This window comes from Sceloporus occidentalis, unplaced genomic scaffold (assembly GCF_023333645.1).
Source record: "Sceloporus occidentalis isolate IW3139 unplaced genomic scaffold, rSceOcc1.0.p SCAF_51, whole genome shotgun sequence".
NCBI classification, from domain to species: Eukaryota; Metazoa; Chordata; class Lepidosauria; order Squamata; family Phrynosomatidae; genus Sceloporus; species Sceloporus occidentalis.
This window is the reverse complement of record NW_028317031.1, coordinates 4256282-4269011: the sequence shown is the minus strand read 5'-3', so window position 1 is coordinate 4269011 and position 12730 is coordinate 4256282. Positions and strand designations below refer to the sequence as shown.

Sequence of the window (12730 nt, the reverse complement as noted above, 5' to 3'; positions counted from 1 at the left end):
TTTCTCTCGGGTCCCAATCTCACACTACTAAAATATTGGTGGCCTAAACTAGTGTCTACAGGAACCAAGCGCTGCTTGTATAGGGATTTGTTATTAGGAAGGGCGAGACCCAGTGAGCTTCTTCCGCAAGTAGGATTGAGTTGTATAGGTAATTTGGGAGATTTTTTAAACCCTCCTCTGTCTTTTATCTATGCATTATTATTATCTTTTATTTATATAGCGCCAACAATTTAAGCAGCACTTAATACAATACTTATATTCAAGGGGTATGACAAGACGAGAATTGACAGACTAAGACAAACCGAGAGAGCCCGGCTCGCAAGCTTACAATCTTGCAATCATTGTAAAGGGTCGTGACAGCTTTACTTGGAGGAATTCAGTGGGGTTCGCCCCTTTATAATGTCCAGGCACCTCTTTAGTGCATATACCCTCAGTGGAGTAGATTCCTCTAAAATAAGTTATTAAATGTAATGTCATCTCAGCGTCCGGGTTCCTGTTCAGTAGGAATACAATCCAATTTTTTAATAATAGAATAATTAAAGTTCTATGAAATGTATTTTAATAGTTCTATAGATAGTCTGGCGGTGTTTGTTAGATAAAAGGAAAAACCAAGATCAAGAGGCGGGTGTGATGCCGCACACGGTACAGCAGGGGGCGCGCCGGAGCAGAGCAGAAAAAGGCTGACTTGTACATTTTCAACTAAAACCTGATGTGTTGGGAAGCTGGAGGCTTAAGCTGTGCTGCTTCTGCTGCTGCTGCTGCGAAGAGCTGTCCTGTAGTGATCGCTCCACATTTAGAGCTTCAGAATGACTCCTAAAACACGGAACCCAAGCCTTCTATACTGCCCGTGTCTCCAGGCTCCGCTGCCTTATACGTGCAGGTGACTCCTGTGTATAGTTGCATAGATCACGAGCTCTGATCGCATTTATTTCTCTGCACCTGCTGTCAGCCAATAGGCTACAATACAAAGCAGAGGAGAGCCGCTCGATCCAACTCTCATCACCCCCGGCAAGAACATAAAGGAAATTAACAGGAAACGTCCACTGTCCTCATGACACGCACTGTATTACAATGACTATACATATTAACCCATTAAAATATCTTACTGAATATAGACGTGAAGGTATCTTGGTAAACATTGAATGATATCGGTAGAACCGTTGTAAGAACCCCACTGCATTTGTTTGAGTCACACGGACCACCCTTCAAAAGACATATATTGGGTTACTGAAACGAATTCTATAAATGGGTGTCTGTAGTTTATGTAACCGCTACTTTTACTGCGTTGAACCAATGAAATGTAACGGCTTCCATTAAACACTCGTAGCCCAGTGCAGTAGATTTCTCGGTCCTCCTTAAGATTGTGCCGTTGGTATGGGCGTGACTGTGGGCGTGGTTTTGCTGGGGGCGGGCCCACTCGAGAGCGCTCATTTTTTTTTCTTTTCAAAAAAAGCTGAAGAAGAAAAACCGGCAGCGCGTGAGCTAAAGGCGGGGGGGGCTGACAGGCAGAGGGGGTACTGGGCGGAATGGGGGGGGTCTGAGAGCATGGAGAAGATACAGTCATAGAGTAATAAGGATTGTAACAGAGATAAGAAGATGGAGTGATTGACAGGAGGGTAAAGGACAGGATGTGAGGGTGACAGGGCAATGGGTACTCTGCTGGTGAGAAGCGTCAACTCCCATTACCCCCAGCCGCGCTCCACTTACCTTAGTGTAATGGGTGTTGAGGAGATATACCATCTGGGAAGCTCCAGATTGACTTGTTTGGGCGGACAGTATGGAAATCGGTGTAAGAAGAGGAAGGTGGGCGTTTGGTCGGGGAGGGGGGCGGGGGGCTAGACAGGGGTATAAGGGGAGCCCGGAGAGGGGTGAGTTCAGGCATGCAGGGTGGACACGGGGCAGTCTGACAGCAGCTGTGACACGGGGAGGAGGAGGAAGGAGAGAAGCTAATCACAGATAAATGACAGGCGGAGAGAAAGGGGGGAGAGCAATGACAGCGAGAGAGAGGGGCAGATCAGAGAGAGCAGTGACAGGGGTAGGTGGTAGGGGAGAGGTGCATTCGAGTGACAGGAGGGGCGGTAGGAGTTGGGGTAAGAGGGGCAGGACACATGGCAGTGACACTGTATGGGGAGCACAGATTGGGGCTGATTCGGGAGCCCAGCATGTACCACATCGGAGGGGGCAATGCACGGGAAGCGTCACACACGCCCTGCACCGGAGACACACTCCCCGCTGCTCTACAAGGATCGCTGTGAACTGCACAGCCCCGGGGACTGCACTACCCCCGCCAGGCAGGACGGCCCGTGCGCTCGGGGGATACGGACGGCAGCATCTGATTTCTTTGATCACTCGCTGTCCCGGAATCCGGTGCTTTCTTCTATTCTCTGTTGTGGATTTCAAATGATTTCAGTTGAAAGAGGCGATACATTCCGTACAGCGGAGGCTGCACCGCAGGAGGCTGTAATCCGGTTTGACGCTACAGTTTAATCTGCTTTTCCGTTCAACGCTATTCGACATTCTGCGGACGGTGTTTGGGACTGTTCCGCGAACTCTGCCGTTACTTTGTATCTCTCTCTATTCCCGAAGGCTGCATACTGGGTGTCATTTACGCCGCTCCGGAGGATGTCACCCCGCACACCGGTATTAGGGAGGCAGCGCTAGTTACCTGTCCTCCATTTGTATATATTGTGTCCCGCAGTGAGAGAAGGGAATGAAGACCACTAGAGGGAGGCTGCAGAGGGCAGGTAATGAAGAACGGATCGGAGAAATTGCTAAAAGAAAAGAATTTCCCAGCTGGGTGGAGGGGGTCCCAGAAGAAGCTTTTGCAGCGGGGGCTTCAAGGAGACTATTGAGGCTTCAAATGGTAGAAGAGGCAAATTGAGCAAGTGAAAGCTGCAGGATAAGAGAGCTGGCAAAAAAAAAATAAGGGAGCCATTAGGAGGGACTGGGATCTGCTGAATGTGCATAAAGTACTGGAGTAGACAGCAGGGGAGAGAGGCAGAGGAGAGATGGCTATGGGCAGGGAGGTAGCAGATCAGATGGAGGGTTTGGGGTGCAATGAATACTGATGAGGTGTGGAGGGGTCATCAGGGCAGATATGATGCTGTGGCAGAGTGGAGGCTGGCAGGAGGAGAATATGGAGGCTGCCGGTGATTTGATTGGCGGCAAGACTGAGGAAGAAGAGACCGCTGAAGAATGGAGGGAGGCAATACTGGAAAGGAGTTGTGGAAGAGAGAGGAGAGACTACAGGAGAGGCTCATCACGTGTGCCCGGGGGCGGGGACCTGGCAAGGGCTTTTTTACGAGTATTTACTACGAGCGATCCCCCTATTAGCTCAGAACCCCGGCTGTCAGCCTGTCCATGCCATGCCGAATTAACCCGCGGCCCTAGACCCCCGCCCAGTATGGCAGATCCTCTCGGGGACCTGATGTCAGCGGCCGCTGCCCGGGGGGATGTGGATCAGCTAGTGGACCTGCTGCGGAGGGCGCCGGACGTAGATGCGCCCAATAGATTCGGGAGGACAGCTCTGCAGGTGGGTGTGAGCCCGGGGTAGGGGGTATGGGGCAGGTGAACACTCTCTGGGGGGCTTAAATAGCATCGATCATTGGCTTGAACCTGTTTCAGACCGAGTGGTGTCTTGAAGGCCCTATAAGCACAAGGGGTTAATTGCCCCCAAACTGAAATTCGCTTTTTTTCCTGCCCCAGTCCTGTTTGAACCGGAGTGGCCCTAGAATACGAATTAAGTAGGAGACACATAAGCAGCGCCCGTCCCCCTGATACAAACCGGATTTATTTAAGTGGTTGAAGCACCGGGATTCTTGAAAAAGGTTAGCGGGCGTTAAGAAAAAAAGGCAAACAACGGGTGTAAATCCGCGTCCTCCCCATACCAGCGCCGATCACACCCGCTTTATTTGCTTTAATAAATAAATGATAAACCGATTTAGTGCGGAAAATCAGGGGTTAATCCCAAAGCAGGTAACGCATTTCAGACTCAGCGAGTCCCGCATTCTGTAAATCGCGCAAAATCCATTTTGTGGCAGGTAGTACGGACACTGGTGGCTTTAACCCTTCGCAGGCTACTGCTTTGCCATCTCCTATTACTTTTATTATGTACTTTCTCCCCCCATTTGTTGCCACGGGGGCCTTCAGCTTATTTGGCATTTGCCCCTCTAGCAGGCAGTGCCCACGTGGTAACTTTTCGGGTGAATTGTTAAAAAAAAACCAAAACTGTTAAAATCTCTTTTTTCGGTAGCGATTTATGAATAAGACACGGTGAGATATGAAAGGGATCGCACAGAGCCACAGGATTATGGATCACAGCAAACGGGGAGATAATTGTTACAGATATAATGGGACTGAGTATCTCAGCCTAAGAAAGCAGACACAGATCAGGGGCATTTATAGGCGTTATAGAGGGGAAAAAGAATATTCGGAGAGAAAACATATATGTGTTATATACATTTAAATCATCACGGTGTATGTGTATCTGTCCATATATACGTATACATAGATATGTAATATATATGTGTATATATATATATATATAATATGGACTGCTATGGTATATATATATATATATATATATATATATATATATATATAAATACATGCCTACTCCATGTTTTATATATAGACAGATACACGTATAGAGGTTACTATATTTTATATATATATATACACGTGGATGCACACACACAGATATATCTATATATTTATATTTGTAAAATATAGTAACTGCTTTGTGTGTATCTGCCTCTCTCTATATATATTATGTAGTAGGCATTTATATGTATTTAAATATGCCATAGCTGTTCATGTTATATATAAATATATATATATATTACTATATATATATATATATATATATATATATATATACATGCACAATACAAAAATAAGCTTTTACATTTGATTTGTGTATATGTAGGTTAAATATATTATCACTCCTTCATAGACATTTGGTGTATTGTGAATATTTGGTGGATATAACATCCTATATGAAGACCCCTCAAATATTACATGGGGGAGCCCAGAGCAGAGAGAAATATTAATGGTTTTACTGGTATTACTGGTATTAATATCACACACTGATAAGTCCATTAATTTGGCCCAGTAAACCCTAAGGTGGGGCAGAGGATCTCACACACCCGCATTGCATCATTTGGGTTTCTCTGATTATTGTGATTGTGCATCTAAAACAAAATGATGCATCAATAAAACCGATTATTGTTAAACATAAACATAAATTCTAAACAGCCTTATTCTAACCCAAAAATTTATTAAGATAAATAAGACACCCCAGCCTTGCTGGATTCACCCAGGAAGCTAGGATAGGCCTCAACTTTCAGAATGTCCAGAAGGTGAGAGCCCTGACACCCCGAGCCCTGTATGTCTTAAGACTTTCTCAGTAACACTTTAGGTACTAGCAACCTCCACTATAGCAGCTCCTGGGCATTAACCCCTTGTGTGCCAACAGAGGGAACGAGACATTACCCTACCGACATTACTCCTAGACATGAATATTTGTTTCTAATTAAATCGCGATCGTTTTTATCACGAATTAACTGTTTTATTTGAACAGAAATGAATGGAGGGTAACTTATAAAATAATTAAAAATGATTCAGTAATTGGTTTGATGTCACCATATCTGCATGTATTATAAGATGTATTGCTGCTCACAGCTTAATACAGATAAGTACGGCACAAAAATCTAAATTAGCCTAATATATTTAACATTTTCAGTTTCGATGATTTTACTTAAGGGGACTAAATTTATTTTTAAAAAAAGCATTATTATTTTTCATATAATTGTGCTTTAAGATGATTTTAGCGATTAAATACAAGGGCTACATATATTAATGTGATTTAATTTAACCTTGTGTATGAATATATGAGTGGAGAAATATTTTTCCAATTCCTATATTATTATTATTATGATTATTATTAGCTGTTATTATTATATAAAGATAATTATTATATAAATGATCATTTATATGTATAAAGATTTTACTATTAGCATGAATACAGAAGTCTAAGATGGAAACCAATGTAATGTAAGAATTATAAGAGGACACAATATTCTGTGTATACATTCTAGATCGTAAAATCAGGTTGGCACCAGTATGTTAACCCTTTCAGTGCCGGATGAGCTACCCTTGTCTGACCCTCTTGAACTCGAAGGGCTTTATAATCCAATCTCTATGATGGGGGGTTCCCATGTTAATTGATAACTGATTGATAAAATAAAACAATAATCCACAGTAAATAACACGTTAAAAGTGATTCTCATAACACTGAATACAAAGCAGCTTCTAGGGTGTCTGCAGCGAAATCCCTCATAAGCCTTAGTACATTGAGACACACCTTTGGTAAAGTAAGATCATCTGCTTGTCTGAAGCTGTGACCCAGCGAAGGTGCAGGCCCAGAGCTCGTCGTCCTGAACTGTTGGGGAATCGCTTGGAGGAGTCTGATGGATACACATAGAATACAAACAAACTGTATTTATTTATTAACATCTATCCAGCATAGATTTATTCATTCAATTTAGAAGAAGTACCGGTAATTTACCCCAAAGGCCCAAGGTTGATATTTTTTCAATAAACATTCGGGCATTTTACTTTATAAACCGTCTCTTGCAGGTAAATAGGTTTCCATTTTTTCTGATCATCGTTACGGAGTTTTGTAGTTTTATTAAAATATCATATTATATAAATATAAAATTATGCGAGACCTCTATGGAGATAAATAACTCCAAACTCTGTGTCTCCCGATTTCTCCAATACACTGGGCACCATCCTGCTGAATTATATTGAGACAGACAGATAGATTGATTGATATATTGAGGGATGGATAGATAGAGATAAATAAATGGATGGATGGATAGATAGATATTTACTAAAGTAACTGTTACAATGAAGCCCTCAGGTTCCTACAGTATGGATATGACCGAGAGTGGGTGCTTAGCCTGTCTGTCTCCCCAGGTGATGAGGCTGGGGAATCCGGCCATAGCCAGGCTCCTGCTCCGGAGAGGCGCTAACCCCAATCTGAGGGATGGCACCGGCTTCTCTGTGCTCCATGATGCGGCCAGGGCCGGCTTCCAGGACACCGTGCAGACGCTCCTAGACTTCCAGGCTAATGTCAACATCCAGGACAACGAAGGGAACCTCCCCCTGCACCTGGCAGCCAAGGAAGGTCACCTCCCCGTGGTCAAGTTCCTGGTCCTCCACACAGACACCAAGGTGGACCATAGGAACAGGCATGGAGACACCCCGAGTGACATGGCCAGACTGTACAACAGACAGGAGGTTCTGCAGTGGATGGAGGCCAATGCCAGGGGACAGGCTGCACAGCCGGAATGAGACGCTACAAAGAGCCACTATCCCCTGTGACTATGAACAAAACACATCCTCATTACCACCACAGAGGGCTTGGAGGAACATGCTGGCCCTCTGGAAGGGAAGTGGTTAAAACATATTTTTCTTTTTTCCCCTCTTTTCACTGAACTTTCACAGTGTCGTCATCTAGACTATTTTTTTTTTATTATTTCGATATAACTGTGATCTTCGAAGGGGTGGGGTGGGTGGCAGCTAATTGTAGCACTTCTTACAAAGAAGCCAGTCAGGGGGGTGATTGACTGGATGCAGCACTATGATGGGAGGGCTGGGGTGTGAAATGTAGGAATTTATTTTTGTTTTGTATTTTATAAACAGCATATTACCTCCTGTAATCTATCCAGTCTTAACCCTATGAGTGCTGAAGCTCCGATAGCCCATCTGATCCTCAATGTATGGGTCAAATTAGCTTAAAAAAAAAATCCCCATTCTACCAAGATTTTGTTGCTGGGATGAAAATGTCACCTGGCATGGTAACCAGCCTCAGTAACACTGATTCTATGCTGTGAACCGTGGGGTACTAGTATCAATATCAGTATTATTGAAGCAATTTTATCTTTTTTTTTTAATTCAGATTCTCTTTAACTCCTTCAGTGCCACAAAATGAAAAAAAAATCAATACTTTGCAATGCCTTGGCAGTTATCCATTATCGGTGAAGTGTGTTGCTGTTCCTTTAATGTAATTTCCCTTTTAAATTGCATGCATGTAGGACACACAGTGATTGAAAGATTTTTCACTGTACATAAAAAAATAGGGCTTATTTTAGTAAATTCTGCAATCTGTAAATGGTTACTATTTTGTTTCATTGTGCAAAATCTAGTAAACAAAAATCAAGAAAAGACACAATATATTGCCTTTTTTTGTCGTGATCATTGGCGAGCTTTTTATATTGTATGCAGTAATCTTGCTTCTCAACCACTGGCACTGAATGTGTTAACCCACACATTATATTAACGGGATCGTCAGAGGAGAGAGCTTTTAACTCTTCGGTCTTGAAGAATAAAAAAACAAACAAGATTTTCAGAGTTTAGTTGTGTTCTGCTTATCAAACAGACATTCATTATCTGATTTATGTGACTTTGACCGAAAAGAAGCAATTGGTACATTTTGTGAAATCCAAAGAACCTTTCCAACCTTGTATTGGCATCTTGCAAGTAAACGGAGGGGTAACATTTTAACAAGTTTGTTTATTTAATTCCTTTCTAGAACTTTCTCAATTTCAAAGTCATTTTTAATTAAAATATATATATAATATATATATAGACATAGTTGGTGATTTTATGTTTTTTTCTGCTATATATTTTAATAATATTATATATATATATATATATATATATATATATATACATATATCCCTATACAGTATATATAAGTGTGTGAGTAGACTTGCACACAAGCAATGGACAATGTATATGTTATTATGTATATTTACTTCATGAAAGGGATCAATGTGTGTGCCCACGTGTATATATACACATATATATATATTTACAATCATATATGTGTATATATATATATTTATATATACACACACATAATCTTTTCTTCAGCAGGAAGTAAGAATAATAATCGTCAATATTAAAATTAAAGAGCGAGTAACATACGAGTCTTCATTAAGGGATCGTGATAATGTCACTTTTGGCCAGAGGAGCTGACATGGTGTTCGTTAAGGCTGGAATGTGGTATTTATAACCCTATATACACCGAGCTCCCAGGTGTCAGTAAATAAGAGCTCATTATCATACATCGGTGTCACTTGGAGAACAGCCTGACAATGCCTCCTCCCAGCGTGTGACAACATTTCACTTATTGTTAACGAACCCGATCGCACTGATACATCAGGTTTATCAATCCGTATCAAAATGCATTATCTCATGATAGTTAGGAATCGTATGTGCCCTAAAATATTACATTATTATATAATATATAATTTTTCAACGCTTGAGTTTAGATAAATAGGTAATTATACATGTACATCCATGTAAGTACACATGCCTAAACAATACGAATACACAATCATAATATATAATCCTAATAGTTAACAATTGATTAATGATGTGCATATAATATATATATATATATGTGTGTGTGTGTATAAAAATATATATGTGTGTGTAATATATATATATATATATATATATATACAGACATAGGAATTTACTATTGTTAATTTATTACGGTAATACATACATACATATGATTTATATCATACATGTACATACGTATAGACAGATGCTAAAACAATACTAACAAACACAAACATACACATATATAGACAGATAAATAGGCTATTGTTATTTTAACTTATAATTAATATAAGTCAGTCATGTGATATATATATCTCTATATATTGAATTTTAAAGAAACTGACATCAATTTCACTAAATGTAATCAGTGTAAATATTAGAATTATTAGTAATGGCTATCATTATTACTAACAAAAAGTGAGTAAAAGAATGAAGGAAAATGGAGTTTGGGAACATAGTAAAATGGTGCCACGATTGCAGTATGAAGCAGAACTAATATCCGAAGGGGCTAACAACTGACTATATTAATGTAATATATTTAATAACAATAATTAAATAATTATATGACCTTCATTATATATATATATATATATATATATATACAAATATATATATATATATAAATATAAACAAATGCCCTGCAGTTTGTATAATTTATATCATTCTAATTTAAACACTTGCATACACCACGATCACGTATACAGCGAATATAATATACAATAATATTTGTTTATAAGTATATATTAAAACATAGAAAATATAAATCAAAGCTAAAGACCCTTGCTCCTGTTTCATAATATCTGGATTCAGATTCTGGATTCAGACTGAGACGTTTTTGATAATTCAATAAATTACTGTTTGTTTCGTTTCATTTCAAGTATCTTCAAATTATTTCGAATTGATACTTATCCTGCAGTGTTTGTACCGTTATTGCAGTATTCTATATTTAAAAAACTGTCTGTCACTACGATACTTAGTAGAGTAAATGAATTAGACAAGAACTTAAGAATTATATATTATATAGAAGCATATGAGAATATATAATACACTAGTAAATCCAATGAATGTATATAAAGTGTATATATATACATATATATATATAAACATATATGTACATATATATAAACATAATTGGAATAGCTATTTATTTCTAGATCATTACAAACCTCACAACGGTCAGTGATTGCAACATACTAACACATGAGCTTGATATGTTTACTATGTAAGGAAATAATTTCTTGCCCAGCAGACAGGCAGAAAATAGCTTTTTACAAACAAGATTAAAAAAAATAATACAACTTACCTCCAGCAACAAGGAAAAATAAAAGGATGGGGCCAGGAAACAACGGGTTAAAAAAACATCTCCCCTTACCCCTTCCATCCCAGACACTCCAAGTTCACTGGGTTTGGAGGGTCGTACACCCCTCTAACAAGAGGAGACAAGCCGGGGGTGTCTTCTAAGTTATGGTTAAAATTCATGATAGGCGTAGCTTTTAACCCTTGCAGTTCGCAAATTCTCTTTATGGCTTCGTTGGTCCAGTATTCATCAGCTGGTAGCATTTTATTATTAACTCTCCCATTGCTGGTGTCCACTCCTTGGAGAAAATGACAGTGGCAATCCTTGCAAAACCAGTACCTAGGCCAATGATCGCCTATATAGCTGAGCCCCTAACCCTTCAATTTTCATAAACCCTAATAGTCTATTTCGAAATAGTCATCTACACCCCATCTACAAACCCTCCACATCTATAGCTAACCAGCAGCCAAGTTTTATTTTTATATATATGTATATATATATATATATATATATATATATATATATATATATATATATATATATATATATATATATATATATACATATATATGCGGCTATTTTAATATACACTTCTGAAGAGCAGATCCAGTATCCAGTTCCCACCATTACACACCCTGATGGCCCATTTAGTCTTGTTATTATTCTAAATAGTGATAAACCCCAATTTACCCCACATCTGCCTCCCCCCCTCTCCATCCATGAAACACCCACCCTCCCTACATCTGGCACATGCCCTCACACATGCACCTGGATCATATACAGACCCTCAACGTATATGAAAACAAAACCTCGCCTATACAGATGTATACTCAGCTCCTATTCACTTATATACCGACCTTTTCAGATACATGACCTCTTTCCTCCTATACCTGTACAGATCATCAGGGGACATATAGCTCCCAATCCTCCTATAGAGACACCCCACCAGTAACGCTCCGGGTTTATTTTGCTCCCTAGTCCAATAAAATAAAGACCCTCCAAGTACACGAGGGTCCCATTTCTTTCGCACAGACCCCCCAGGTTCCCGCAGCCCCTAACCCCAGCTCTATACATTGATCGTGCAGGCCCTCCATCCCCCAAACATTCAGACCTTCTAACTATAACCCTCACCCCCGATCCCACCTGCTCAGTCCCTCTATGCATAGACACACAGCCCCCGCTCGGTGTATCCGGGTACCGGCAGACCCCTGTTATCTCTCCAGAGGGGGGCTCGGGCCGGACCCAGCGCTCCCAGCGGCCCTAGCACCGTTAGTTTGCCTCACTCTCTCCCCCCTCTCTGTTTCTTTTTTCTTTCTCTTCCTGTCCAAATATATTTGAAATTTCCGCGCCTTCTCTAACAGTTCCTTCTTGCGCATTCAGTCCACGGGCTGCCCGGTTTTCTTATCGCTATTCACTAGGAACAGCCTGACCCTGCCAGCCTCTCTCCTCACATCCATCCTTTCTGTCTCTCCACGTCTCTCCTGCGGCTGCCGCTCTCCTCCTCTTCCATTATTACATATATTTATTTCGGGTTATCTCTACCACCCCCCCGCTAACCCCTGCCTCGCCAGACACCTGCAGATGGCACAACTCAGGTGAGTAAAGGGTTAGCATCCCCCTTATGCTACATAATGCATACATTAATAGGATTCCCAGCATCTCCTCCCACCTCCCTATTAGGCTAATAGCCTCCAGGAGCTGTGGACTACCCTTCTTATCATGCTCAGGCAGCCTCTTACTATTACCCCACGCTATAAAAATCTATATATTTCTCTCGTGTCACCGGATCCCCCCCCCCTTCTCTGTCCCTCAGTATTTTCTCTGCCGTGCACACCAATTCCCATCACTCTCATCCAGCTGACACGAGCTCCAGATATTTCCCAATACTTCCTATTCCTGCCCAGCTGATTGATATGTTTGCCCAGACTTTGTCCACCCCCAGTCTAGTCATTTATAGTCTATTAACCCCTGTAGAGCCGGCCTGTCTTCCCCCTCCATGAACCACACTTTATT

The 12730-nt window shown here is 40.9% G+C and overlaps 1 protein-coding gene across 1 annotated transcript; it reads left to right on the top strand.

Annotated features, from left to right (window-relative positions):
* Nucleotides 1-3403: 3403 nt before the first annotated feature.
* Nucleotides 3404-7359, top strand: LOC149288499 (cyclin-dependent kinase 4 inhibitor C-like). The gene is made up of 2 exons (XM_089491667.1): nucleotides 3404-3532; nucleotides 6982-7359. The coding sequence occupies exons 1-2, from the start codon at nucleotides 3404-3406 to the stop codon at nucleotides 7357-7359; spliced, it is 507 nt and encodes a 168-aa protein (XP_089347793.1).
* Nucleotides 7360-12730: the final 5371 nt, after the last annotated feature.

Bases quoted from the DNA above. Each gene is read 5' to 3' on its own strand.
- LOC149288499 (XM_089491667.1), top strand. From the start codon at position 3,404: ATGGCAGATCCTCTCGGGGACCTGATGTCAGCGGCCGCTGCCCGGGGG. The intron at 3,533-6,981 runs GTGGGTGTGAGC...CTGTCTCCCCAG, and splicing joins TCGGGAGGACAGCTCTGCAG to GTGATGAGGCTGGGGAATCC.